The sequence below is a fragment of the Orbicella franksi genome, chromosome 1 (assembly GCF_964199315.1).
Source record: "Orbicella franksi chromosome 1, jaOrbFran1.1, whole genome shotgun sequence".
NCBI lineage: Eukaryota > Metazoa > Cnidaria > Anthozoa > Scleractinia > Merulinidae > Orbicella > Orbicella franksi.
Window position 1 is genome coordinate 19,936,124 of NC_138145.1, and position 26,461 is coordinate 19,962,584.

Sequence of the window (26,461 nt, forward strand, 5' to 3'; positions counted from 1 at the left end):
AAGTGGTATTATCGAATTTTTCCTAGAAACCCATGTCGACTGATTTACGTAATTGAACGGTTGAACGTCATTTTAGGGTTGCCAGGGTTCACCGTAATTATTCTTTCGTTTCCTAGAACATAATCTGTACTTCCGCTGGATATCTTGTGAGAAAAACAGCAGAAGCTTCAATGAGAAGCCACTCTTAATTTAAAGAATCGCCGGTACCTTTTCTAAAGAGCCAAACCGGGTTCTCTCATTCCCTGTTTAGCTTCCGTATAGACGACGTGGCATACCTTGTTTGTTGCGAGGAGTTCAGTTCTCGGGAAACGGAAAAGCTCTATTCATATCAGTAAGGTACGTTTGTTTGTTGTTAGCTTTACCGTGCTATAACATATGCAGTAAAGAGGCGGTAATTGTTTAAGTTAAGACCGCCCTTATAGTTAAGCTAATCGTCTGAAACAGATGCACGCTCCATCACAAGGGAACACATTGTGTTGAAAATTATGTACTGAGCGGGCCTTCTAATTCATGATCGATGATCGATGGTGACCAAGGAGATGTCAAAAGAACACGAACTTTCGAAATTGCTCTTTTCTCTTAACTTTAATGGCTGGTTTTAATGATTTCGTGTTGTGAATTGCTTTTACTTCACTCGGTAGACCATGAGTGGGCGGATATTTGTTTGGAGTGCATCTATTTCTCAGGTTCCTGTGCAAGTATTATAACGTTATATTATAAAAATGTTAGTTTAACATGAGGAAAAATGGGATCGATGTGTATTGGTTACGCTTGATATAAAGCCATACAACTTATGTGATCAGGAATTACTAAGCCGTGGTTACGACAAACTGCACAAACCTAGCTTCAGGCTGAAAGGTCTGTCGTGTAACAGTCAAAGTTGTCAAAACGCCAAAAACGATATTTAGACTGCATTCATATTACTGAAGTTCGTTTCACAGTATCAATTGGTCGCCGGAAGATTAGAACCCGAGCACTATCCTACCGATAATTCTTTGCCAACGATTAATATATATATGTATTATATATTCAGAATACACTTTCTGAAGCTTAAGTATAATTACATGCATAATATGAATGTTATTGTTTTCATATTCAAAAATTGTTCGGTTTGTCGTTTTCAAAATGGTTTTGATTTCGAAACCAGTCACCTAAAATGTTATTATTTAATATAGATATTTATTTCTTTTTTTTTATTATTTTTCATCGACAATGGTGAATTGAAGGGTCATTAGCTATACTTCCGCTTACCAACCGGTAACAAAACTTCTGTTTGAAGAACTTAAATAGACCAGTGTTTTTATCACAGGAATCTACATAAGGTTTCCGCTTCTCGTTTGGTTTGCATTGGTTTATTAAACAACAAAACACTAGAATTGGACAAGTACGTTCCAAATAACATAGTGTTATGATGTGAAGAATTTTGAGCAACTTGGAGGAACTGATGTCTCGAGTCAGTATGGGAGCGGAAATTGTTGGGGAATTCAGAGAATACTAACACTTTAGTTATACCACTGCACATGCAGGAACGTAAGAGAGAATACAGTATACTCCAAAGCTAATATCAGTATACAGCTAATACACAAAACCGAATTCGAAAGGAAACGGCGCTGGAATCTGTAGGAACGAAAAATAATACGGTTTCAAAATTTGTAGACATTGAAAACCCCATTTTAACCAAATTGTCGCATTTTAGTATCTTTCAGGGCAACTCAACTTGAATCTCTATTAAGGATGATGGAATTAGAAGTGGAGCTCCTGGTCAAACTATTATTTATTTTTGGATTATTGTTCTTACTTTGGGTAGGTCAAGCTGTTGTTATACGATTTGTATGTACAAGCAAAGAAGAATTATCAATAATCGCTTTTACACTTGGAGTATTAATATACAGCATGTATGGTAGCCAAATAGATTAAGCTGAAGCCTTTAAGATACTACAATTGAAATACCACACAGAGCATCATCATTATAATAAATTTCATCAGCAGAATGTGGCTCTCAAACTATGCTTTGAACTGCAATTCTTTTTTGTGTTACAGGTGAAAGGCTAGCTGATATATGTAATGTGATAAGTACATCACTTCGAATTATTGGAACGATAAGATACATATATGCTATCGAGTCGTTTCTTTTGAATAGACATGGGACGATCGTAAATGTCATGGCAAATACAGGATGATCAAAACTCATTAGCATGGGTTCAAGAGTTTTTGGTTCGCGTTGATAGATATACACAATGAATTGTTAACTACCCTGAGTGAAATAATTTTGTCTTTGTTTCCACTGGTTTGGCCGGTTAGATATGATCCTTCTAAGAGGATCTAAATCACACTGTCATGCCAAATACAGGATGATCAAAACGCATTAGCTTAAGCCCAAAATGTTTTGGTTCAGGACGCTAGACTACAAAATGAACAAATAACTACTTTGAGTAAGATATATTTTTTTTCATTGTTTCCTCTGGTTTGGTCGGTTAGGTATGGTCCTTCTGGAAAGATGTACAAGACAACAACGAATTTTATCCAGATGGCCTTGAACAATGTCCTCAAGAGACGTACACGATTCTTGAAAATGACAGTAGCAATAGTAGCAGGATCAGGTGCTTATCCTGCCCTGTATGTCCACCAGGGGAGGAACCATCACCACCATGTGGTATAACATTGGTCAGAAGGGCAGCTGGTGAGTGTACTTCCTGCAGTCCAGGGACTTATTCAGATGAGACTGGCAGTACTGCCTGTAAGGTATGCTCTGTTTGTGACTCCAGGAAGATTATCAACTCCTGTACTGCACAGAAAGACACAGAATGCAAGGACTGCCCATTGAGGCACTACGAAGACGATAATAAACGTACTTGCAAGCATTGTTCTTCCTGCTGTGGTAAAAATTATTCCGCTAAGTTGGAATGTTTCAAATCACAAAAGTGCAAGGGTAACTGCACCAGGAAAACAAACATTATGAAAAAACATTTTAGCACTATTTTTAACAGGCTGGTTGCAAAACATATAAATGATCCCTACAACACTACCTCTATTTCAAATGGTAACAGCCTACCTAAAGAGGGTGAGGAAAATTCAAAGTTACTTGAAAGCGTTATAGATTACAAACAAGAAGACCTTACGCATTTGGAGACTAAACGCGACATCAGTGTTGAAGTTGCTGCACAAGAGGAGTACAAGGACAGCACCAACAGCCAAACAAACTTTGAGCTTCTGGAGATACCTGAGATCAATAAATACGTTCAAGAGGAGGCTGATATTTTGGGAAAGAAACAAGACCCTTCACCTACGAAAAACAGTACTGAACTCACTAATACCTTGGCTAATGAGGATAGAGAGCAGACTGCTCCTCAAACATTTCCAGACAAAGATTTCAACTCCGTTCAACCAACCGTATCTTCCCCAACTACAACAGAAAGTGAATTAGGACACCTGACACCACAAAGCCCAAAGACCCTGCCATCGGCAGCTCAAACTCAATTAATAGTCCCAGGTTTCTTTCTAAGTAGCTTTGTTGGAACTATTGCTGCAGTCCTTTTGCTTGGTCTGATGGGACTATTAATATACCACGTATACAAGAAGCGGGTTAACAGAATGCCCAAGGGTTACGAGAAGTTAGGCAGCACATCAAAGCTTGAAGAAGGAGAAGGCAAGAAGAAATATCTATCTATCTATCTATCTATCTATCTATCTATCTATCTATCTATCTATCTATCTATCTATCTATCTATCTATCTATCTATCTATATATATATATATATATATATATATAGATTTATAATTATAACCATATGAGGAAGTAGCAGATCCCATTAAAATAGTGCTCAATACACATATAGTGTAGAGCTGAGTATATGAGTAATAACGAAGAGGCAAGATTTGCTGTTACTCCGAGTTTCGTGCTTACGCACTCATCAGATAGTATTTAAATACTGTCTGATGAGTGCGTAAGCACGAAACTCGGAGTAACAGCAAATCTTGCCTCTTCGTTATTACTCATATAGATTTATAATTATATTTTATATTATAATATATATTTATACATTTATTATTATCATTATTATTATATATTATTATAATAATAGTTATTATTATTATTTGGCTGTTGTTGTTGCAGATCTTAGCTGACACTTGTTATAGCATAGTATTCAATCCAAACACTCTGTACTTATTCAGTCCTAGTACTTTAGCACTAGCTGAATAGTGGATTAATTCAAGGCTTGAGAAACAGGATGAATTGAATGGGCTGCAGATGCCAATTTTGTATATCGTCTCTTATCAGCAGTTTATTTGTTATTTCTTTTTTAACTTCTTGTGTGTAAGTTGAGCTTTCACTCTCAAGCCAATTTAAAACAATTACTTGATGTCACTCACAAACAGGTGACAGCTGTGCAAAGAGTGCTCTTCAAGAGGTTGACTCTCTATAACGAAGATATTGAACAATATTTATTAATTCTTCTTATTTTGAATTTATCGAAAGATGATTCAGCTGATGAGTTATCGGACAAAGAAGGCAGGAATGAACTTCGGGATGAAACTGCTGCTGCCACAGAATTGGAAGGTAATGAGGAAATCATAGCCTTTAAACATTATAGCTTTAGACAACGTGAATTAGCTTAGAGTACAGCCTGATAGTAGTTTGAAAACTAATTCTGGCCAGAATATACCCCTCACCCCCCGAGGAATACACCGTGTAGACTTAGCCATTTCAAACAAGGAGCATTGCATGTAGCTGCCTCTCAAGGAAACTCTCTCTTTGTCTGTCTACATTATTTATAAGGCTAAGTTAGTTATGAAAATTAATGTCGCAATAATATAGCTACCTTGGGAAAAAAAAAACGATTGCCTTTGACCAACAATCTACTCTTCGGAAGAGTACACACAGCTGTATCTTCTCTTCGGAAGAGTAAATACAACTGTACAGTGGTAGCCAACTTTAACTTTTTGGCACTTGTTTAACCTCAACTTAAAATTTGTAAAAATTGTTTTGATTGTCATATTGAAATAGTCTAAGCTAGATATTGTTGTTACAGTTTGAACTAAACAAGAGAATTCTATTTACTGTACTTCTTGTGTTTAGGTCTGAACTTATCAGAAATACCTCCAGATCTAGAGGACATATTGGTAATGAAATTGGATGTGCCTCATGGAGCTGAAAGCCAGCAGTTTGGTTGGCAGAAAGTAGGCAGCGCGGCCGGAATTTCAAGATGTGAACTTAAATATTATGAACACTTGCGAGGAAAAAATGAAAGCCCTACAAAGTTGTTGTTAGATAAATTAGGAAGCCAAGGGAGAACAGTTTCGTATCTCATTGATGTTCTCCAGAAACCTAGAGTAGACCTTGATAATGTTGCTAAAACAATACGACACCGTGTGACAAGGATTTAAAGGAGCTACGTCACGGTTTACGCATTTTGAAAAGTTAAACCTAAATATTTCATGTTCATGGATTGTAATCCGTGTTAATCTTCTGCATCCTTAAGCTACTTGTTCCTTTATGGTTTATTATTTTTTTATCTTAGTAAACAACTACTTTCAGGTTTTCTCCAATTCTAAGCTAATTTTCTACGTGGCCTAAATAACTCAAAATGCCTCGACTGTGCTCCTTTAAATAGCTTAGTTATTTTTATAATCCTGTTTCTTTCATCTCGTGGTCAAATACAAAAATCGGCTCCTACCTCCATCATTCTCCTTGGTAATTCCCTTTGATTAAAGCAGCAAATCAGCAAAGTGATAATGTTGACACTAATGAAATGACGAAGGAGTAGCTACATTTTGAAATGGAAAATTAAACTGATGATTATTTTTTGATAATGGTACTGGTACATTATGAAAAAGCAAGATATTGATCTAGTTTAACAGCTGAAAATTTTTATATTAAATTTGTACGCTTACCTTTTTCTTCAATTACCAAAAATGTAATATATGTCAAAAGTAATTATTGAGTATAACTTCGGTGTACTATGTTCGGGTATAGTGTTCATCAGGCATTCAGTAATTTTTAAACAGATACCAAAGTTTCAAACTTGCCTGTTTTGATAAAAATCCAATCTCTAGCCGTTAACTGTAAAATATAAAATTCCCATTAAGATTTCTACTCGTCCAAAATTATCTTGGTAATCAATAAATTTGTTTGTAATTGCTGGTGTTTGGACTTTGTGGTTAACAGCATTTCACATGGCCGGTGGACGTTTAGGTTACGTCTTCTGCAAGCTATACCAGCTGCACCAAAGGTGTGCCCTGTCTGTTGGAACCCTAATCATACGAGATCGTTCTAAGACAGTACGATGTTCATTTTGTACGCTTGTTACGACAAAGGCCTCCTTCTAAAGCAAGCTTAAAATAATGAAAACAAACGACCTGCCTTAAGCGACCACACAATGGGCAAGCGACGATATTTCGTGTCCATGATCAGAACTCCACGCCTTATAAGTTCCAAACTCAGAATATGGGCTCTTGTGCTCGGATGCTTCAATTCCTTCAGCTAGCTGAACTGTGATTAGTAACCCTATAAATTAAGGTTCATTACCATTTTAAAATTTGCACGAGTTAAGAATGACTAAATATTGTGTGACCTTTACTGGAGAACAGTTAACTCTCCTCGTTGTCTCTCAAAAAGGCGATTTCCTTATTTGGGCCACTGTAAAGAAGGACTGAGAATGCAATATATCATCAATTACTCCATCTGGATCTGTGTCGGCGCAGTTGCAATGATGCCAGGGGGAATCCCCGAGCTAATAATCATGCAGAAATGTAAATTCAGCGGGGAAACTGGGTCCGCTTTCGATTCTCGGAATCGGTCGATGCGAACTCGAGTACATCTTGAAACAATTGTGTATACTTGGATAAAGATTCCATCGAACAATAATTGAAAACAACGCTTGATTACAAGCAGCCATCATGGGAAGACATCACAAGGTATCGCATTTTAGTAGTCTATCAGTAGCATATACGTTTGAGATCTGTGCACATCGAGGAATCAGAATAATTGAATTCAACGTAATACGAAATATTAATTCAGGATATTGTTCCAAGCCGATACATTTGTCGCCGTTTGATAGATCCTAATTGGTCTATGTTTGGGACTAAGCCCTTCAGTTCAGCGCAATTAGGAATATAGAATAGGCTTCATCGACTCATAGTGCATAATTCGGGATACCTAGGCTCCCTGCTTATTACTAAAATCGTTTCACAGCAGCTCAATATTACTCAAGCCGGCAGTGGTAATATAATGCCCAGAAAATCGCGCGCTTTGTTCAGCTGCGTTTCGCTACATCAAGCTGGTATGAAAACCATAACGAGAGATTTATAGAACTGAAAAGAAGTTTTAAACTGACATTTATAACAAAGACCTTGTCACCCTTATTCACAATTAGGAACTTTACATGAATGACAATCATTTCGCTGCGCCCTTTATTTATTTATTTTATAAACGCGGTTACTTGCGTGTGTTAGTATTCTCAAAATGTATATTGCAAAACGTTTAAGGCGTTTTGCCTATATCTAAGTTAGATAAGGTTGCAAACTGGTTTCAAACCTATTGGAAGTGGTGATTGAAATACGTTTATATTTTACATGTTCAGACAGAAAGAGGTGATCAATATTGCTCTGATCCCGGCCACCAAATTTGCATACTGTAATTGCATATGAAAGCAAACCTTTAAATTGTATTATTAACAAAAACGTTTCAAAGCCATAACGCAGTTTTCCACGATGGTTCATTTCAGCCTGCAGATCTGCCTTCAAGTTCAAGTTATCCTACAGGCTTCAGTCGAAGTCCTTTTACGATAAGGGAAGTAAGGTGTTACATTTGGTGGCCCGCAAATAAGATTCCTTCAGTTATTCCGCTTGCTGTCATCGTGTGCTTCTTTATCTGCGTAGTAAGTCACTACGTTTTGTATTTATATGTTAATTGTTAAGTTTAGAACATGAGGACAACGTACGAAAATTTGTAATGAGCGTAAGAGATCAGATGCATACTTCGAATTCATGTTTACGAATTAATACGTGTTACATGACTTCTAAATCACATGATCTTTGTATAGGAAATCACATGATTCTGAGTGCAATTTGGACATTGGAATGAATGAGCACTTGTAAATTTTTTAAAGACTGAAGATTGTACGAGCCCGTAGGGCTGTGATTACTTGTTAATAACACACTTGAAAACATAATATTTAACTTTTTTAAAAATTTTTTAAAGACTTAAGAATGCACGAGCCCGTAGGGCTCTGATTACTGTGGCGAACGTTCTCGGGGATACTATCAAGAAGACTATACGTTGGATTCGTGTAAGAGGTGTTCTACGTGTTGTGGGGTCAGGCGCTTTGCTGAGTTAGAATGCATTTATCTGAAACAATGCGTAAGAAAAAACTGTACCCAGCAAGGGATTCCCCCTTCTCGTTCCCATTGCAGCCTATGGGCATTAACCTCGATTTGGCGGAATGCTAATTAGTTGTTCCGGGTTGGCCTGTTGTCGGTAACAGAAGAACGTTCTGCAAACTGCTGACTAAAATTAAGACATGTGAAAGCATCCTTCGCTCGTTACGACTACTACCAGAATATAGCCGGGTATTAACAGGCTACATAGCACTGAGGAGTCACTGTGAGGTGCAAGTACGCTCAGTGCAGTGGCCGATTTACACTGCGACGAAGTCAATGTTGCATGGTGCGTATGTTGAAGCGTCTGGAGTGCTGGGTTAATATTTTGGCCTGGAGAATTTGTCGTCCAGTTGGAATAGCACCAGCTATTAGTAGGTCTATGTCATATTTACTTTCTCCAGTTATTGAAAACTGAACATTTCAAAGGGAAATTTGTATATTTAACCTTATAACTTGTACATGTTGAAGGAATCTCGACCATTACATCAAACACACAGGACCATCAACATTTTCACGGTCAAACAGATTTTTCTGTCACGGAAATTCAGAAAGTTACGATTATGTCAGCTGAATATGTGACTGATAAAGACCAAGACCTAAAAAAATATCGCGTGTATCAGAGAAAACGTTTTCTTGATTGTTCATCGATGTTTCGTCGCTTTCAAGACTTCACGGTTAGATGGTTCCAACGTGGTGTTATGAAAAAGTTGTTTCTCGGCGTGTCGTGATCTGATTGGTTCATAGAGTACAGGTAACGTAGGTCGTTACCTTTACCCTTACGTAAGTCGGGTTTGTTTATTATTGTAACGCTACATTGAAAAACACTGCGATTTTAGCTCCAAATATGTAAATATGCATGCAGTCGGTCTGGCACATCATGCGACCTCTGTGACACAAATTCCTAAAAGGCGCAGAATGCACGTGAGAACAAAAACCCAGAAAAAAAGCGTCGATTTAAATACGTCTAGTGTTATTTAGAAGGTACAATACAACACCAGTTCCTATCAGTCAATAGAAATCAGTCTGTTGGTATACAGGCTCGCAGACCTTAATTCAAAACGTTTGGAGCGGAAGAAGTGCCTCTTCAATACTTTCGTTAGTTTGAGTATGTTTTGCTTGTTATTGACTTCCTTTTTTAGTGAGTCGACCATCTTTATTTAAACTCATTTTCATTTTTAATAACAGAACCGCACAATCTTTAGCAAGACGCCAGAAGCAAACCTATATCAATGGCTATCCCTGAGTTGAAAGTGCTACTGCTCGTGATTTGCAGTGTCCTGTTATTGTTGGTAAGCGAGACTTCTTACTTACCTTAGTTCAGGTATTCATCCTCTGAATCGAAACTCGTTCATTTGTCATCGACGCGGTCAGTTAAAGGAATAATTTCCCATTTCATACCAAACCAGTGACGGCAGTTGCACAGTGACGGCAGAGCGTAATTTTAAGTATTGTGGGAAAACTGGCAAGGGTATCACTCCTGGAGGGGAAGAGGGTATACTAAGGAAATGTGTTCTTAACACAGAAACTATTTTACATGTTTTATCTGAAAAACTATTTTCTCGGTTATTTATCGGTCTTGAAAGTGTGGGGACTTTGTTCCTCCCCCCACCCCACCCTTTCCCCCACCCATGCGGTTATACTGTTTAAGTTCCCAGATTGATGTGATCACGTGGTTTTCGTTTTCTGATTGTCGCTATTAAAAACTTAACGCATCATTTTCTCTGATTTTCTGCATTTGTTATGGTGATAGAATGAGGCAATGTGGTAGTGGCGGTGGTTGAGATTGGACAATAGTAGTGTTGGTGGCACGGCCAACTGTTCTGGGAACCAAATTTTAATCCGCAATGACAGCAAGGCGACCGTATGCCAGCCCTGCCCTATTTGTTGCGAAGGCACGATACTTTCGCCGCCATGTGGCAGCCTATTGACCCAGGACACAGTTATCAAGTGCAAGCCTTCTCTTACGAAGGCACTGATTGAAAGCAAGCGGAAAAAGTCTGAACAAGAGAAGTCTCCCTCGTACAAACGAAAAAGGATTGCCCACCATGGAAATAGTAAAGATGATGGTAGCATCGGCTCCCAAAATGTAAACCGGACTGCCTGGCCATCTCTGGACGTAAGTGACATCTCTGATGAGGAGGAACTTGAAGACTCAAATCTACCGGAAACAGCAGACTTCCACAGCTTCCTTAGTCCTACACAAGATGTTCAAGGAATGACCACAGTTACTCCTCCAACACAAACCTTTTTATCGAAAGCTTGTCATCGCCGGACACAAAGACGAGCCGCCCAACGACCGAATGGACGCCCTCCCGCAGAAGCGAAGACTTTGTCAGAGCAGCCGATCTCAGAACAGATAAATAACGAATCGTGCATCAGTTGTGTACTAGGAGGTTTTCTTGGAACATCGCTGGCATGCCTTCTGTCTGGATCAGCACTGGTATGGCTTTTGTGGAGTCTGCAGAAACGTAGAGGCTGGTATAGGTGGAATGGCACAGAGCTATCAGATAGCGAAGTTGAAGGTAAGAATTATTTTACCGAAAAGTCGAAAATATTGGCCGAAAATACTTGAAGATCATCCTAAAAGCGAACTGGCCAATAATTAGCAGTGGGTGAGTTGGAAATGGGTCTGGGAATGCTAACTCTCTGTCCTCCCCTCCCCGACAGTATTTGTGACAGATCGAAAATACACTTAAAACACGACCGAACTTTTTACAAGAACCACGACATGAAACTCCCTTTATTCCGAATGTTTCCAACGTGACCCTTGCACTTTCCATTTGTACACGGTATGACGTAATACATGCGGGAAAAACGGCTACATATGGGAGTTGAACCACCTTCCTTTCCTCTGCACCCCGTCTTCTAATTTTACCATCCCAATGTTTTTTTGGTTGTCTGATAAACACTTTATTATTCTGTACAGAAATGCCTGACTACTACGAGAAGGTGGACTATTTATACGCTGTCAACCTTAAACGTAAGTAACAATGGACATTCTTACCGATGTCACGCAATATGAACAATATTTTTGAAATTTTCAAATAAAGAAAAAAAAAAAAACCCCGATAGATCGATTTATCATGCCGAGTTTAGTAAATATGTGAAGTTTCATAAGAATATGTTGCAAACTCGTGATAATATGGGACCCCAAACTTGCCAATTTTTTACAAAGAACTGTATGCCAGAGGGCAGTCGGGGCAATGACGGTTAAGAAATTCGGCTTAAAAAAATCGAGTGTCGAGGCTTGAAGAAGTCAGATCGAAGCTCAACTATAACTTTAAATTTGGTAACAATATTTGTTTGGGGGATTGCTTTTTCCGTGTTTACATAGCCTCATCTAAACACAAGCCTTAGACGCAGTCGAGGGTTTGCATAACTTTCGAGAATACTTCCACACTCCCCCATCACCCCCGCCTCCCAAGTGTTTAGATGGCGTACTCTATTGCTGTTATAAAACATTTCTCAACTAGGGATACGCACGAATCTAAAACGTCACAGCCGTGTTTACATTCTCTCATCTAAACACACTTATCGACCAACGAGACCGCACGTACTAGTATCTAAGTTAAAAAAAGTATTTTATACAGACATTTATAATGGATGTCCTTCCTTACGCTCGGTTTTTACTTATTCTCTTTTAGACCTTAACCTGTCCGAGATGCCTCCTGATCTTGATTACCTTCTTGTAAAGACTCTCGATGTGCGCCGCAGGGGTGAACGTCGCTATGGCTGGCAAAAGGTCGGCGCTGCGTTCAAGATTTCCAAGGATGACCTTGACTACTTAAATATTGAATACAGAAGGGATAACGGCAGCCCTACCAGTACGCTTTTATCAATACTCGGAACTCAAGGCAAAACAGTATCTGATCTGGTGAACGTATTGAGGAGTCCCGAAGTAAAACTCCCTAACGTCGCTTCTCAAATAAGACGATATATAAAAGAGGCGAAAAAATTCCAGTAGGTCAGTCTGACTCGCTGGAAGATCCTGGGCGAAGTAACTGACACATTGTAAATATTATTTTTGTAAGATAGTTTAACACTGACTAGTTTATGTAATTTTTTTAAAAATAACGAGTTAATAATAAACTTGAAAAAAATTGGAAATAGATTTTTCTTTGCGAGTTTTTCATATACATATATATGGGTCTTCCGTCTAAACGAATCACAATGTAGCAACAATAACTGCATGAATGAATGAATGAATGAAAAATAAATTTAGATATTTTTTGTTTCTGTTATCTTGACGTTTGCCTTGGAATTTACCCCTGACAAAGTTTGAAACCACACCCATCTAATCTTACGCCCAAACAAATCATTATAGACTCGCATCGTAATATGATCAAACGCGTCATCAAGTCTCGTGAAAAAAAAAGAAAAAAAAACTGAGAACCTTTCAAAAGCAAGATTGAACATAAAGGTTAAGAGTAAGCAGACTTACTCTGATTGTTTATGCAAAATGAATTATTAAATCCCTAATCAAAGATTGCTTAATCGTGGATGACGTGGAGATTACAAGCTAACCGTGACAAGGAACGAAGTTCTTGAAAGTTGAGATAGTTAAGAGTTCTGGGCGTTTTGCCATGGACAATTGTTGGCCACCGAAACCCAATAATCTAGAACCTTCGACCTCGTGGTATTATCGCATTTTTCCTAGAAACACATATCGATTGATTTGCATAGTTGAACGGTTGAACGGTTGAACGCCATTTTAGGGTTGCCAGGGTTCACCGTAATTATGCTTTCGTTTCCTAGAACATAATCTGTACTTCCGCTGGATATCTTGTGAGAAAAACAGCAGAAGCTTCAATGAGAAACTGCTCTTAATTTAAAGAATCGCCGGTACCTTTCCAAAAGAGCCAAACCGGGTTCTCTCATTCCCTGTTTAGCTTCCGTATAGACGACGTGGCATACCTTGTTTGTTGCGAGGAGTTCAGTCCTCGGGAAACGGAAAAGCTCTATTCATATCAGTAAGGTACGTTTGTTTGTTGTAAGCTTTACCGTGCTGTAACAGTAAACAGGGGGTAATTGTTTTAAGTAAAGAACGTCCTTATAGTTAAGCTAATCGTCTGAAACAGATGCTCACTCCATTACACGGGAAGACATTGTGTTGAAAATTATGTACTGAACAGGCCTTCTAATTCATGATCGATGATCGATGATGATCAAGGAGAAGTCAAAAGAACACGAACTTTCGAAATTGTTCTTTTCTCTTAACTTTAATAGCTGGTTTTAAATCTTTCATACTGTGAATTTCTTTTACTTCACTCGGTAGACCATGAGTGGGCCGATATCTGTTTGGAGTACATATATTTTTCAGGTTCCTGTGCAAGTATTATAACGCTATATTATACAAAATGTTATTTTAACATGAGGAAAAATGGGATCGATATGTATTCGCTACGCTTGATATAAAGCCATATAACTTATGTGATTATATATAAGGAATTACTAAGCCGTGGTTACGACAAACTGCACAAACCTAGCTTCAGGCGAAAACGTCTGTCGTGTAACAGTCAAAGTTGTCAAAACGCCGAAAACGATATTTGGACTGCATGCATTCATTTTACTGAGGTTCGTTTCACAGTATCAGTTGGTGGCCCTAAGATTAGAACCCGAGCACTACCCTACCGATAATTCTTTGCCAACGATTAAGATATATCTGTATTATATACTCAGAATACACTTTCTGAAGCTTAAGTATAATTACATGCATAATATGAATGTTATCGTTTTCATATTCAAAAATTGTTCGGTTTGTCATTTTCAAAATGGTTTTGATTTCGATACCAGTCACTTAAAATGTTATCATTTAATATATATACTTTTTTTATTATTTTTCATCGACAATGGCGAATTGAAGGGTCATTAGCTATGCTTCCGCTTATCAACCACTAACAAAACTTCTGTTTGAAGAACTTAAATAGAACAGGATTTTTTATCACGGGAATCTACATAAGGTTTCCGCTTCTCGTTTGGTTTGCTTCGGTTTATTAAACAACAAAACACTAGAATTGGACAAGTACGTTCCAAATAACATAGTGTTATGATATAAAGAATTCGAACAATTTGGAGAAACTGATGACTCGAGTCAGTATGGGAACGGAAATTGTTGGGGAATTCAGAGAATACTAACACTTTAGTTATACCACTGCACATGCAGGAACGTAAGAGAGAATACAGTATATTCCAAAGCTAATATCAGTATACTGACAGCTAATACACAAAACCGAATTCGAAAGGAAACGGCGCTGGAAACTCTAGGAACGAAAAATAATACGGTTTCAAAATTTGTAGACATTGAAAACCCCATTCTAACCAAATTGTCGCATTTTAGTATCTTTCAGGGCAACTCAACTTGAATCTCTATTAAGGATGATGGAATTAGAAGTGGAGCTCCTGGTCAAACTATTATTTATTTTTGGATTATTGTTCTTACTTTGGGTAGGTCAAGCTGTTGTTATACGGTTTGTATGTACAAGCAAAGCAGAATTATCAATAATAGCTTTTACACTTGGAGTACATATGCAGCATGTATGGTAGCCAAATAGATTAAGCTGAAGCCTTTAAGATACTACAATAGAAATGCCACACAGAACATCATATAATAAATTCCATCAGTAGAATGTGGCTCTCAAACTATGCTTTGAACTGCAATTCTTTGGTGATACAGGTGAAAGGCTACAATAGCTGATATGTAATGTGATAAGTACATCACTTCGAATTATTGGAACGATAAGATACATATATATTATGGAGTCGTTTCTTTTGAATAGACAAGGGGTGATAGTAAATGTCATGGCTAATACAGGATGATCAAAACTCATTAGCATGGGTTCAAGAGTTTTTGGTTCGCGTTGATAGATACACACAATGAATTGTTAACTACCTAAAATAATTTTGCCTTTGTTTCCACTGGTTTGGCCGGTTAGATATGGTCCTTCTAAGAGGATGTAAATCACACTGTCATGCCAAATACAGGATGATCAAAACGCATTGGCTTAAGCCCAAAATATTTTGGTTCAGGATGCTAGACTACAAAATGAACAAATAACTACGTCGAGTAAGATGTATTCTTGTTTTCATTGTTTCCTCTGGTTTGGTCGGTTAGGTATGGTCCTTCTGGAAAGATGTACAAGACAACAATGAATTTTATCCAGATGGCCTTGAGCAATGTCCTCAAGAGACGTACACGATTCTTGAAAATGACAGTAGCAACAGTAGCAGGATCAGGTGCTTATCCTGCCCTGTATGTCCACCAGGGGAGGAACCATCACCACCATGTGGTATAACATTGGTCAGAAGGGCAGCTGGTGAGTGTACTTCGTGCAGTCCAGGAACGTATTCAGATGAGACTGACAGTACTGCCTGCAAGGTATGCTCTGATTGTGGCTCCAGGAAGATTATCAACTCCTGTACTGCACAGAAAGACACAGAATGCAAGGACTGCCCATTGAGGCACTACGAAGACGATAATACACACACTTGCAAGCATTGTTCCTCCTGCTGTGGTAAAAATTATTCCGCTAAATTGGAATGTTTCAAATCACAAAAGTGCAAGGGTAACTGCACCAGGACAACAAACATTATGAAAAAACATTTTAGCACTTTTTTCAACAGGCTGGTTGCAAAACATATGAATGATCCCTACAACACTACTTCTATTTCAAATGGTAGCAGCCTACGTAAAGAGGGTGAGGAAAATTCAAAGTTACTTGAAAGCGTTCTAAATTACAAACAAGAAGACCTTACTCATTCGGAGACTAAACGCGACATCAGTGATAAAGTTGCTGCACAAGAGGAGTACAAGGAGAGCACCAACAGCCAAAGTAACTTTGAGCTTCTCGAGACACCTGAGATTAATAAATACGTTCAAGAGGAGGCTGATATTCTGGGAAAGAAGCAAGAGCCTTCACCTACGAAAAACAGTGTTGAACTCACTAACATCCTGGCTAATGAGGATAGAGAGCAGACTGCTCCTCAAACATTTCCAGACAAAGATTTCAACTCCGTTCAACCAACCGTATCTTCCCCAACTACAACAAAAAGTGAATTAGGACAACTGACATCACAAAGCCCAAAGACTCTTACATCAGCAGCTCAAACTCAATTAATAATGCCAGGTTCCTTTCTAAGCAGCTTTGTTGGAACTATTGCTGCAGTCCTTCTGCTTGGTCTGATAGGACTATTAATATACCTTGTATACAAGAAGTGTTTTAACAAAATGCGCAAGGGTTACAAGAAGTTAAGCAGCACATCAAAGCTTGAAGAAGGTAAGAAGAAATATTTATATTAAATATAATTATATTTAATATTATTACATATACTTAAATATATGTTTATTATTACGATTATTATATATAATAATAATAATTAACAAGTACTTAAACACCAGCTGAAGAATTTAATTCAAGGTTTGAGAAACAGGATGAATTGAATGGGCTGCGGATGCCCAATTTAGTATATCGTCTCTTATCAGCAGTTTACTTGTTATTTCTTTTTTAACTTCTTATGTGTAAGTTGAGTTTCCACTCTCAAGCCAGTTTGAAACAATTACTTGATGTCACTGACAAACAGGTGACAGCTGTGCCAAGAGTGCTCTTCAAGAGGTTGACTCTCTATAACGGATACACTTTCATTCAACAATATTAATTCTTCTTAATTTGAATTTATCGAAAGATGATTCATGTGATGAGTTATTAGACAAAGAAGGCAGGAATGAACTCAGTCAGGATGAAACTGCTGCTGCCACAGTATTAGAAGGTAATAAGGAAATCATATCCTTCGAACATTATAGCTTTAGCAACGTGAATTAGCTTAGAGTAGCCGAAAGATAATACAGACCAGAATACACCCCTTCCCCCGAGGAATACAGCTTGTAGCCTAAACATGTCAAACGGGGAGCATTACATGTAGCTTCATCTCAAGGAAACTCTCTCTTTGTCTGTCTGCATTATTTTTAAGGCTGAATTAGTGAAAATTAATTTTCCAATAATATAACTACCTTTGAAAAAATCGATTGCCTTTGACTAACAATCTGCTCTTCGGAAGAGTACATGCAGTTGTACAGCGGTAACCAACTTTAGTTTATTGGCACTTGTTTAACGTCAACTTAAACTTATTAAAAAATTGTTTTGAGTGTCATATTGAAATAGGCTAAGCTAGATGTTGTTGTTACATTTTGAACTAAACAAGAGAACTCTATTTAATGTACTTTTTGTTTTTAGATCTCAACTTATCACAAATACCTCCAGACCTAGAGGACATATTGGTAATGAAACTGGATGTGCCTCATGGAGCTGAAAGCCAGCAGTTTGGTTGGCAGAAAGTAGGCAACGCCGCCGGAATTTCAAGATGTGAACTTAAATATTATGAACACTTGGGCGGAAAAAATCGAAGCCCTACGAAGTTATTGCTGGAGAAATTAGGAAGCCAAGGGAGAACAATTTCGTACCTCATTGATGTTCTCCAGAAACCTAGAGTAGAACTTGGTAATGTTGCTAAAACAATACGACACCGTGTTTCAAGAATTTAAAGGAGCTAAGTCACGGTGTACGCATTTTGAAAGGCCTAAATGTTTCAAGTTCGTGGATTGTAATCCGTGTTAATCTTCTGCATCCTTAAGCATACTTGATCCTTCATAGTCTATTAATGTGTCTCTGGTGTTTTTCTCTATCATAGTAAACTACTATTTTCAGGTTTTCTCCAATTCTAAGCTAATTTTCTACGTGGCCAAACTAACTCAAAATGCCTCAACTAGGCTCCTTTAAATAGCTTAGTTTTTTTTATAATTCTGTTTGTTTCGTCTCTTGGTCAAATACGAAAAATCGGCTCCTACCTCCATCATTTTCCTTGGTAATTCCCTGTGATTACAGCAGCAATTCAGCAAAGTAATAATGTTGACACTAGTCTAATGAAATAACGAAGGAGTAGCTACATTTAGAAATGGGAAATTTAACTGATGATTAGTTTTTGATAATGGTACTGGTACATCATGAAAAAGCAAGATACTGATCTAGTCTAACAGCTGTAAAATTTTATATTAAATTTGTACGCTTGCTTTTTTCGTCAATTACCAAAAATGTAATATATGTCAACAGTAATTATTGAGAATAACTTCGGTGTACTGTGTTCTGGTATAGTGTTCATCAGGCATTCAGTAATTTTTAAACAGATACAAAGTTTCAAACTTGCCTGTTTTGATACAAATCCAATCTCTAGCTGTTAACTGTAAAATATAAAATTCCCATTAAGAGTTCTACTCTTCCAACTTTATCTTGGTGATCAATAAATTTGTTTGTAATTGCTGGTGTTTGGACTTTGTGGTTAACAGCATTTCACATGGCCGGTGGACGTTTAGGTTACGTCTTCTGCTAGCTATACCAGCTGCACCAAAGGTGTGTCCCGTCTGTTGGAACCCTAATCATACGAGATCCTTCTAAGACAGTAAGATGTTCATTTTGTACACTTGTTATGAGAAAGGCTTCCTTCTAAAGGAAGCTTGAAATAATGAAAACAAACGACCTGCCTTAAGCGACCACACAATGGGCAAGCGACGATATTTCGTGTCCATGATCAGAACTCCATGCCTTATAAGTTCCAAACTCAGAACATGGGCTCTTGTGCTCGGATGCTTCCTTCAGCTAGCTGAACTGTGATTAGTAATCCTATAAATTAAGGTTCATTACCATTTTAAAATTTGCACAAGTTAAGAACTGAATGACTAAATATTGCGTGACCTTTACTGGAGAACAGTTTTAAACTCTCCTCGCCGTCTCTCAAAAGGGCGATTTCCTTATTTGGGCCACTGTAAAGAGGGACTGAGAATGCAATATATCATCAATTACTCCATCTGCATCTGTATCGGCGCAGTTGCTAGATGCCAGGGGGAATCCCCGAGCTAATAATCATGCAGAAATGTAAATTCAGCGGGGAAACTGGGTCCGCTTTCGATTCTCGGAATCGGTCGATGCGAACTCGAGTACATCTTGAAACAATTGTGTATACTTGGATAAAGATTCCATCGAACAATAATTGAAAACAACGCTGGATTGCAAGCAGCCATCATGGGAAGACATCACAAGGTATCACATTTTAGTAGTCTATCAGTAGCATATACGTTTGAGATCTGTGCACATCGAGGAATCAGAATAATTGAATTCAACGTAATACGAAATATTAATTCAGGATATTGTTCCAAGCCGATACATTTGTCGCCGTTTGATAGATCCTAATTGGTCTATGTTTGGGACTAAGCCCTTCAGTTCAGCGCAATTAGGAATATAGAATAGGCTTCATCGACTCATAGTGCATAATTCGGGATACCTAGGCTCCCTGCTTATTACTAAAATCGTTTCAAGCAGCTCAAGTATTCTCAAAATGTATATTGCAAAACGTTTAAGGCGTTTTGTCTATATCTAAGTTAGATAAGGTTGCAAACTGGTTTCAAACCTATTGGAAGTGGTGATTGAAATACGTTTATATTTTACATGCTCAGACAGAAAGAGGTGATCAATATTGCTCTGATCCCGGCCACCAAATTTGCATGCTGTAATTGCATATGAAAGCAAACCTTTAAATTGTATTATTAACAAAAACGTTTCAAAGCCATAACGCAGTTTTCCACGATGGTTCATTTCAGCCTGCAGATCTGCCTTCAAGTTCAAGTTATCCTACAGGCTTCAGTCGAAGTCCTTTTACGATCAGGGAAGTGAGGTGTTACATTTGGTGGCCCGCAAATAAGATTCCTTCAGTTATTCCGCTTGCTGTCATCGTGTGCTTCTTTATCTGCGTAGTAAGTCACTACGTTTTGTATTTATATGTTAATTGTTAAGTATAGAACATGAGGACAAAGTACGAAAATTTGTAATGAGCGTAAGAGATCAGATGCATACTTCGAATTCATGTTTACGAATTAATACGTGTTACATGACTTCTAAATCACATGATCTTTGTATAGGAAATCACATGATTCTGAGTGCAATTTGGAAATTGGAATGAATGAGCACTTGTAAATTTTTTAAAGACTGAAGATTGCACGAGCCCGTAGGGCTGTGATTACTTGTTAATAACACACTTGAAAACATAATATTTAAGTTTTTTTAAAATTTTTTAAAGACTTAAGAATGCACGAACCCGTAGGGCTCTGATTACTGTTTAATAATACGCTTGAAAACATAATATCTACGGTTTTTATCTAAACAGTTTCCTCAGGTAGGCTGCAGTGTGCTTGGTATTCCAAAAATCTTCAAAAATTTCCGAAAATATTCGCAAAACTGTTCCAACAATGTTTGAAAGTCTTCGGCCAGCTTCGGACGATCTTCTTAAATCTTCGGAAGGGTTTGGATGATTGTCAGAGGTGTCCGGAAATGTTCAGGTGATATTCGTTTATATTCGGAAGTAATCGGAAAACGGCTAATTACCTTCGGTTATCTCCGGAAGACCTCGGGTGAACTTCGACCACCTTTGAAATACGTTAGATGACCGTCGGTAGTCTTCTAGCCGTATCTTCGTACTAGCTTCGGATGTCTTCATTTTAATTTGCACTGGTGTTACATGAAAACTGCACTCCTTTTTAACCAATTAGAATCCAGTAACTTTTTCAAGCATATTATATAGATAGATAGATAGATAGATAGATAGATAGATAGATAGATAGATAGATAGGCAGGCAGGCAGGCAGGCAGGCAGGTAGATGGATGGATAGTGTTCTCTTATCTTTTTATGATCCATTCCACACCTTCGTTAATTAGTTTGGCCTTCAAAGGCATTACGAGGTTCTGCAATTCGACAGGCAAGTGGTGGAGTTTCGTCTACTTCATCGAGGGAAATAACAATAAAATGCACGATTATAAAGCGCGAACGTCATGTATAATCTCGGTGTTTTTATCAATACGTGACTCAATACATGTATCAATATTATTTATTACCCTTCTATAAAAACTATTTATCACACAGATTTGGTGCTTCTGGCGATTACCTGAAGATCATGATGAGTACCCTGATGGCTTTACATGTCCAAACTCAACATACAAAATTTTGGACGACAGAAATGTGACCATCAGTTGCAAGCCTTGCCTAGAATGTCCTTTGGGGCAACAGCTTCTACTGCCATGTGGCAGCACAACACAATCAGAAACCTCTATAGCGTGTAGGAAATGTCCACCAGACACTTATAAAGAAAGCCAGGGTAAAGGCAAGTGTAAACCATGCCAAACCTGTGGACTCAGAGAGACCATCAGCCAGTGCACACCAGAGAAGAATACACAATGTGGCGAATGTCCTCGGGGATACTATCAAGAAGACTATACGTTGGATTCGTGTAAGAGGTGTTCTACGTGTTGTGGGGTCAGGCGCTTTGCTGAGTTAGAATGCATTTATCTGAAACAATGCGTAAGAAAAAACTGTACCCAGCAACTGAAAATCAAGGAGAGCAGTGTCCTGAAGTCGGAGGATTTTGCCAAACTGTTTGCAACGGAATCAACTGGACCTGAAAGAGCAATGACACAACGAAGTGCTTCTCAAAGTGATAATCCAAGACATGCAAGAAATTGGGTATTGGAGAACATAGTACCCCAGTTAAAGAAATCTAAATCTAAAAGAGAGGTTAACGTGAAAATGCAAAGCGCAGATAGTGGCAAAAATGCTTCTCAGGTAGTCGAGGAAGGAACTACTTACGCTCTTAAAGGGAATAATTCAAATCCCGCTACCATAGCCTCTGTTGAAAACAGTGTGGCCGGCAGTTTGGTAACTCTTCAAAGCAAACTGCAGGAGAGTTTTGGAACTACTTTTAATGATTCTGTCAGGGAGCCAACATTGCAATCGACGTCAAGCAATTCTAGTAAAGAAAATAAGCTACTGACCATTCTAATTGTACTCGTAGCCGGATTCGTGGGCATTGCAATTATGCTGGTTTTAATTGGAGTGATTATATTATTGAGGATGCAGTCTGGGCATTTTCCAGGAAGTGGTTGTACTATTACATGTTGTGCAAAATATATATCAATAGATGGCGACGAATACCGACCATTCCTTCGTGACAGATCTCTGACAGGTGAGGCAGTTATGTACAAACCGTTACAAACAACTTAGACTCTTCTATTCTACTGCATGCTGCTGGCCACAAGTTCATTGCAAGTGGTACAACTTCTAATAACTGAAGAAAGGCAAGCTGAGTGAAACACGTTTTACATGAGACGCAATTTTTCCTAATATTTTCATTTATAGTTGTCTCGTAATCTACAGTGCATTTAGGTCCACGCATGCATTTCTTATTTGATGCCAGCACCAAGGAGAAATTGCCTTGCTTCTCAAGAAGTAATGTTATATAATGGGCTCTAAGGGGAATGAAATTTGTTCATTGTGATTAATGGCAACTTTCTGTTAAGAGGAGTGATGTCAAGGTTAAATTATATGAATTTATTTTCAGTTGTAATACTAAAGTTACTAAAATTTAAATTTATTAAATGTTTTGGTAATGCAAGGAGGTGGCAAAATAGCTAATGAAAAAAACAATTATCAGTATTGATCGCAATATAGGCAGTAATAGCAATGACTCCAAACTAAGCAGAACAATTCTTGTTAAGCTGTAGATCAAGGGTGCGAAAATCTCTTCGCCATAATCGACACCCGTACACTTGCCACACTTACTGTATTATGCGATTTTCTTTATTTTATATTGTCTTAGTTGCTCAGCTTTCATTTTCAGATTCTGATTGTCAAGAAATCACTCACATCAGTGACAGTGGGGTTGACAACTCCTCTGAGAAAAGTACAGATACTGGTGACCTTGAAAGTAAGTGCTGCAAGTCGTGTATTTGTCGCTATTTAACCACCCATGGATTTCTAGTCAGTTCAGGGCAGTCATGAACTGAAATGTTGTCATTCAATTAATGTAAAGCGAGATTGTTACTCATTCATTATTTATAAATGGAATCCCAAACATCACATAAACTGAGCGAGGTAATAGACAATATCACAGCGTACGGAGCAACTTAACAGGGAAAATTAAATAACCTCTCAACTTGCAACCAGTGGCAACTATGGAGGCTTACCTGGAATATCAGAGCTGGATCTAATTTAACTCCTAAAACAATGCTGAGATTCTCTGATTTTAAAGGCTGGTGACTCCTAGCTGGCTCTAGTTTCATTACAGTTTCCATCACATAATGGTTTTATTTTGTTAAAAATTACCATATGCCATTACCTTGAGATTATTGATTGTGTATCATGAGTAATGCAAGCACAAATTTCGATCTCAAATTGATAAAGATTGGCAGACTTCACGAAATTCTGGTCTTGTCGCCAATGTTCCTGCAGTTGCAAGGTTTAGTTCGTGTTATATCAGAAACAGAATAATCGTTTTTTTTTATATTCCAACATTGCAGGTCTTCCTTTGTCTGAGTTACCTCCAACCCTTGAAAACATACTTATAAAGACACTAGATTTGCGCCACAAAGGTGAATATGGGTGGAAAAAATTGGGAAAGGCTTTTGGAATTAACAACGTTGAACTAGAGTACCTGGAAACTGCGTACAAAAGGAGTGTAGAAAGTCCTACGAAAGAACTGTTGGAAATACTAAATACGAGTCATTGTGGAACTGTTGGTGACCTACTAAACAAATTAAAAGCTTCACATGTAAACCAACCAGCTGTTGCTCTGCTAATATGTAAGAAATGGCAAGAAATTAAATATGTTCAGGCCAGGAAATAACTTTATTAGAGCAGATATTTGCGTTGCACCACTAGGCTTAAATCGTAGAATGGTAGGATTGATAAGTGTGTTAAATAAATCTTACAATAATATAAAAAGCATAGATGTGGGAAGATGCTCGTTCAGACGTAAATGTTATTATCAGACATAAATGTTATTATAAAACATGTAAAATTCACTTCTAGTTTCTAATATGTAATATTGTTTTACATATCATTTACAAAGGAAATCTTATTTAATTATTTTATCACGGCAAGGTATTTTTTCTTCCAGGGGATGCCTCGAATCAAAGAGACAATTTACCTTGACACCATATACATCAAATTCAAACTATACCATCAGAAACTCGTTGTGTGTTTATATATTTCTCTGCGGTGCACAATTTTGACAAGGGTGCACGAGACAATAGGGACTTTAAGCAAAGACAACGCGGACGGCGACGGGAACGCCATGAGATCAGGGAAAAGCCAAAAGGTGCACTGCGCATGACTGGCGGGAAACAAGTTGACGTTCTGCGTTCGGGCCCGACGTGAGTGAAGCTCATTTCGCGTTGTCTGAAAACGTGAGTTTTCGCTTTCGTTTTCTCTGCTGTGTCAACGCTAAATAACCCGTGTTACTAATTTCGAGGAACTTTAATGCTTGTCTTCTCTTGTTATGTGACATATTTCATTTTAAAGAAACGTCGAGAAATCTGAATTGAACTCAAGCCGGTCGGCGAACATGTGAGTACCGTGAAATATCTTTTCGAAAGCTTATGTAAATAAAGACAACTTACACGAATTTCAACCGAAATTTTTCCTTTCAAGAAGTACTCAAATGTCAAATGGCTCATTATGGTGAAATTCTAACACATTTAAAAGGGTAGACACCATTAAAACTTGCGTAGCTGTTTCCATTTTCAGTCGTAAGATCAGTGGTTTACCTAGATCTTTATCAGTCGGTACACTGATCTGTCGCGCCAGTCTGATTAAACTTCTGCTGATAATAAGTTCATTTACTTCATTGTACAGCTCAGCGAGAAGGGGCAAGTTGCGTTTGTGGAAGCGAAATTCGGACCGGCACTCGTCTTCAAACTATCGCAGTTACAATTAGGAAAGGAATCATAAGGTTGGTCGAGATCATTCGACCGGTTTAAATCGTACAAGAGTAGAAGTTCGTCATCGTTTAACACACCTTCATCGTGATTATCAAGAGTTGATTGCGAACTTCTTTCAATGAAGTCATCCTAGTTCATCCTGATAAACAGAGGACGAATAATGTCAATAAGCTTGACAGTGCGGAAACCGCGGTTTCGGACGGTGCTGCTTAATGTTTGTGAATTCCCGCCACAACGGCCTTCTCTCCCCAGCCTTCTCACAGGTTTCGGCGTCCCGGTCGCCGTCCGCGTTCCCGCTGCTTAAAGTCCCTAATTATTAAAGGACAACTGGTGTATCAAAGTTTGTGTTACCAATGGTGACTACTATTTTACGAGTATTGGTGTAATGTTTCTAAGAGAGAAATGTAGACGTACATGCAAAATTCTTTAAAATGCTGTGAGAAGTATTCAGAAACAGACCTGTATGTACAAATGGACTAGTTTAAGAAACGTTATTGGGTAATAGAATTGTAGAATTATGGGACTGCTGTAATTGTAAAAACCCAACATATTAATTTTTAACCACATTTTACACTTTTATAACAAATTCACGTAAACAGGCCATTAATGTACGTGCCTAAGAAACTGACCATCTTAGTACGAGAAAAGAAATTATACATACTCAAAAAAGGAAAAAAAAAAAAAAACTGGAATAGAATGAAATGACTGGAATTAATGTATATATATAAATTGTAGCACAGGATATGAATAATTTTTATACTTGAAAAATTTTAAATTCTTTTAGAAATAGTGTAACAGAATCTAACATGACGTTTAAAAAAGAAATAAGACATTTGATCGCGTCATCTGAAATCAACATAATAATTACAATGCATAATATTAGACAGGAGTTTAATTCTTGCCGTAAGTTCACCCTAATGAGCACAAAACAAGAAATGTGTGTGCTGATTATACATTTTAAAAGCCTATTTGATTAATAGGTTTATTTAACGACTGTTGTTAACATACATGTACATGTTATAGCTACATGTATAGTGTTATAAGGCAGGTTCGAACAATAAATGAACAGTGCTTGCTTGCTCACTGTAAATAGTGACAGTTGCATTGATAATTGACAGAAAGTCACCACAGTTACAACAAATTAGTTCACTAGTTTAGTAGCTCATTAGTTCACATAGCTTCAATTTTGCTTTCACCGGGAAGCAATTAGCACTCACAGGTGATGCTATAGGGATGACAATTAGATTTAAGTTACATCACAAGAGGTATTAAAC

The 26,461-nt window shown here is 37.9% G+C and overlaps 4 protein-coding genes across 4 annotated transcripts in view; 3 read left to right on the forward strand and 1 right to left on the reverse strand.

The window, feature by feature from the left end:
* LOC145495918 (zeta-crystallin-like) overlaps window positions 1-26,461 on the reverse strand; it is a 163,477-nt gene that overhangs the window by 126,795 nt on the left and 10,221 nt on the right. The window lies entirely within an intron of this gene.
* Window positions 28-12,523, forward strand: LOC145485206 (uncharacterized). The gene is made up of 8 exons (XM_081463940.1): window positions 28-686; window positions 1,697-1,803; window positions 2,479-3,646; window positions 4,478-4,558; window positions 5,078-5,370; window positions 10,148-10,901; window positions 11,306-11,359; window positions 12,024-12,523. The coding sequence occupies exons 1-8, from the start codon at window positions 602-604 to the stop codon at window positions 12,341-12,343; spliced, it is 2,862 nt and encodes a 953-aa protein (XP_081320066.1). The 5' UTR covers window positions 28-601; the 3' UTR covers window positions 12,344-12,523.
* LOC145495901 (uncharacterized) lies at window positions 12,618-18,958 on the forward strand. Its single transcript, XM_081475501.1, has 5 exons — window positions 12,618-13,354; window positions 14,717-14,823; window positions 15,491-16,652; window positions 17,059-17,142; window positions 17,607-18,958. The coding sequence occupies exons 2-5, from the start codon at window positions 14,755-14,757 to the stop codon at window positions 17,912-17,914; spliced, it is 1,623 nt and encodes a 540-aa protein (XP_081331627.1). The 5' UTR covers window positions 12,618-13,354; window positions 14,717-14,754; the 3' UTR covers window positions 17,915-18,958.
* LOC145495892 (uncharacterized) lies at window positions 19,006-26,434 on the forward strand. The gene is made up of 5 exons (XM_081475492.1): window positions 19,006-19,463; window positions 20,021-20,173; window positions 21,337-22,432; window positions 23,087-23,173; window positions 23,766-26,434. The coding sequence occupies exons 1-5, from the start codon at window positions 19,446-19,448 to the stop codon at window positions 24,089-24,091; spliced, it is 1,680 nt and encodes a 559-aa protein (XP_081331618.1). The 5' UTR covers window positions 19,006-19,445; the 3' UTR covers window positions 24,092-26,434.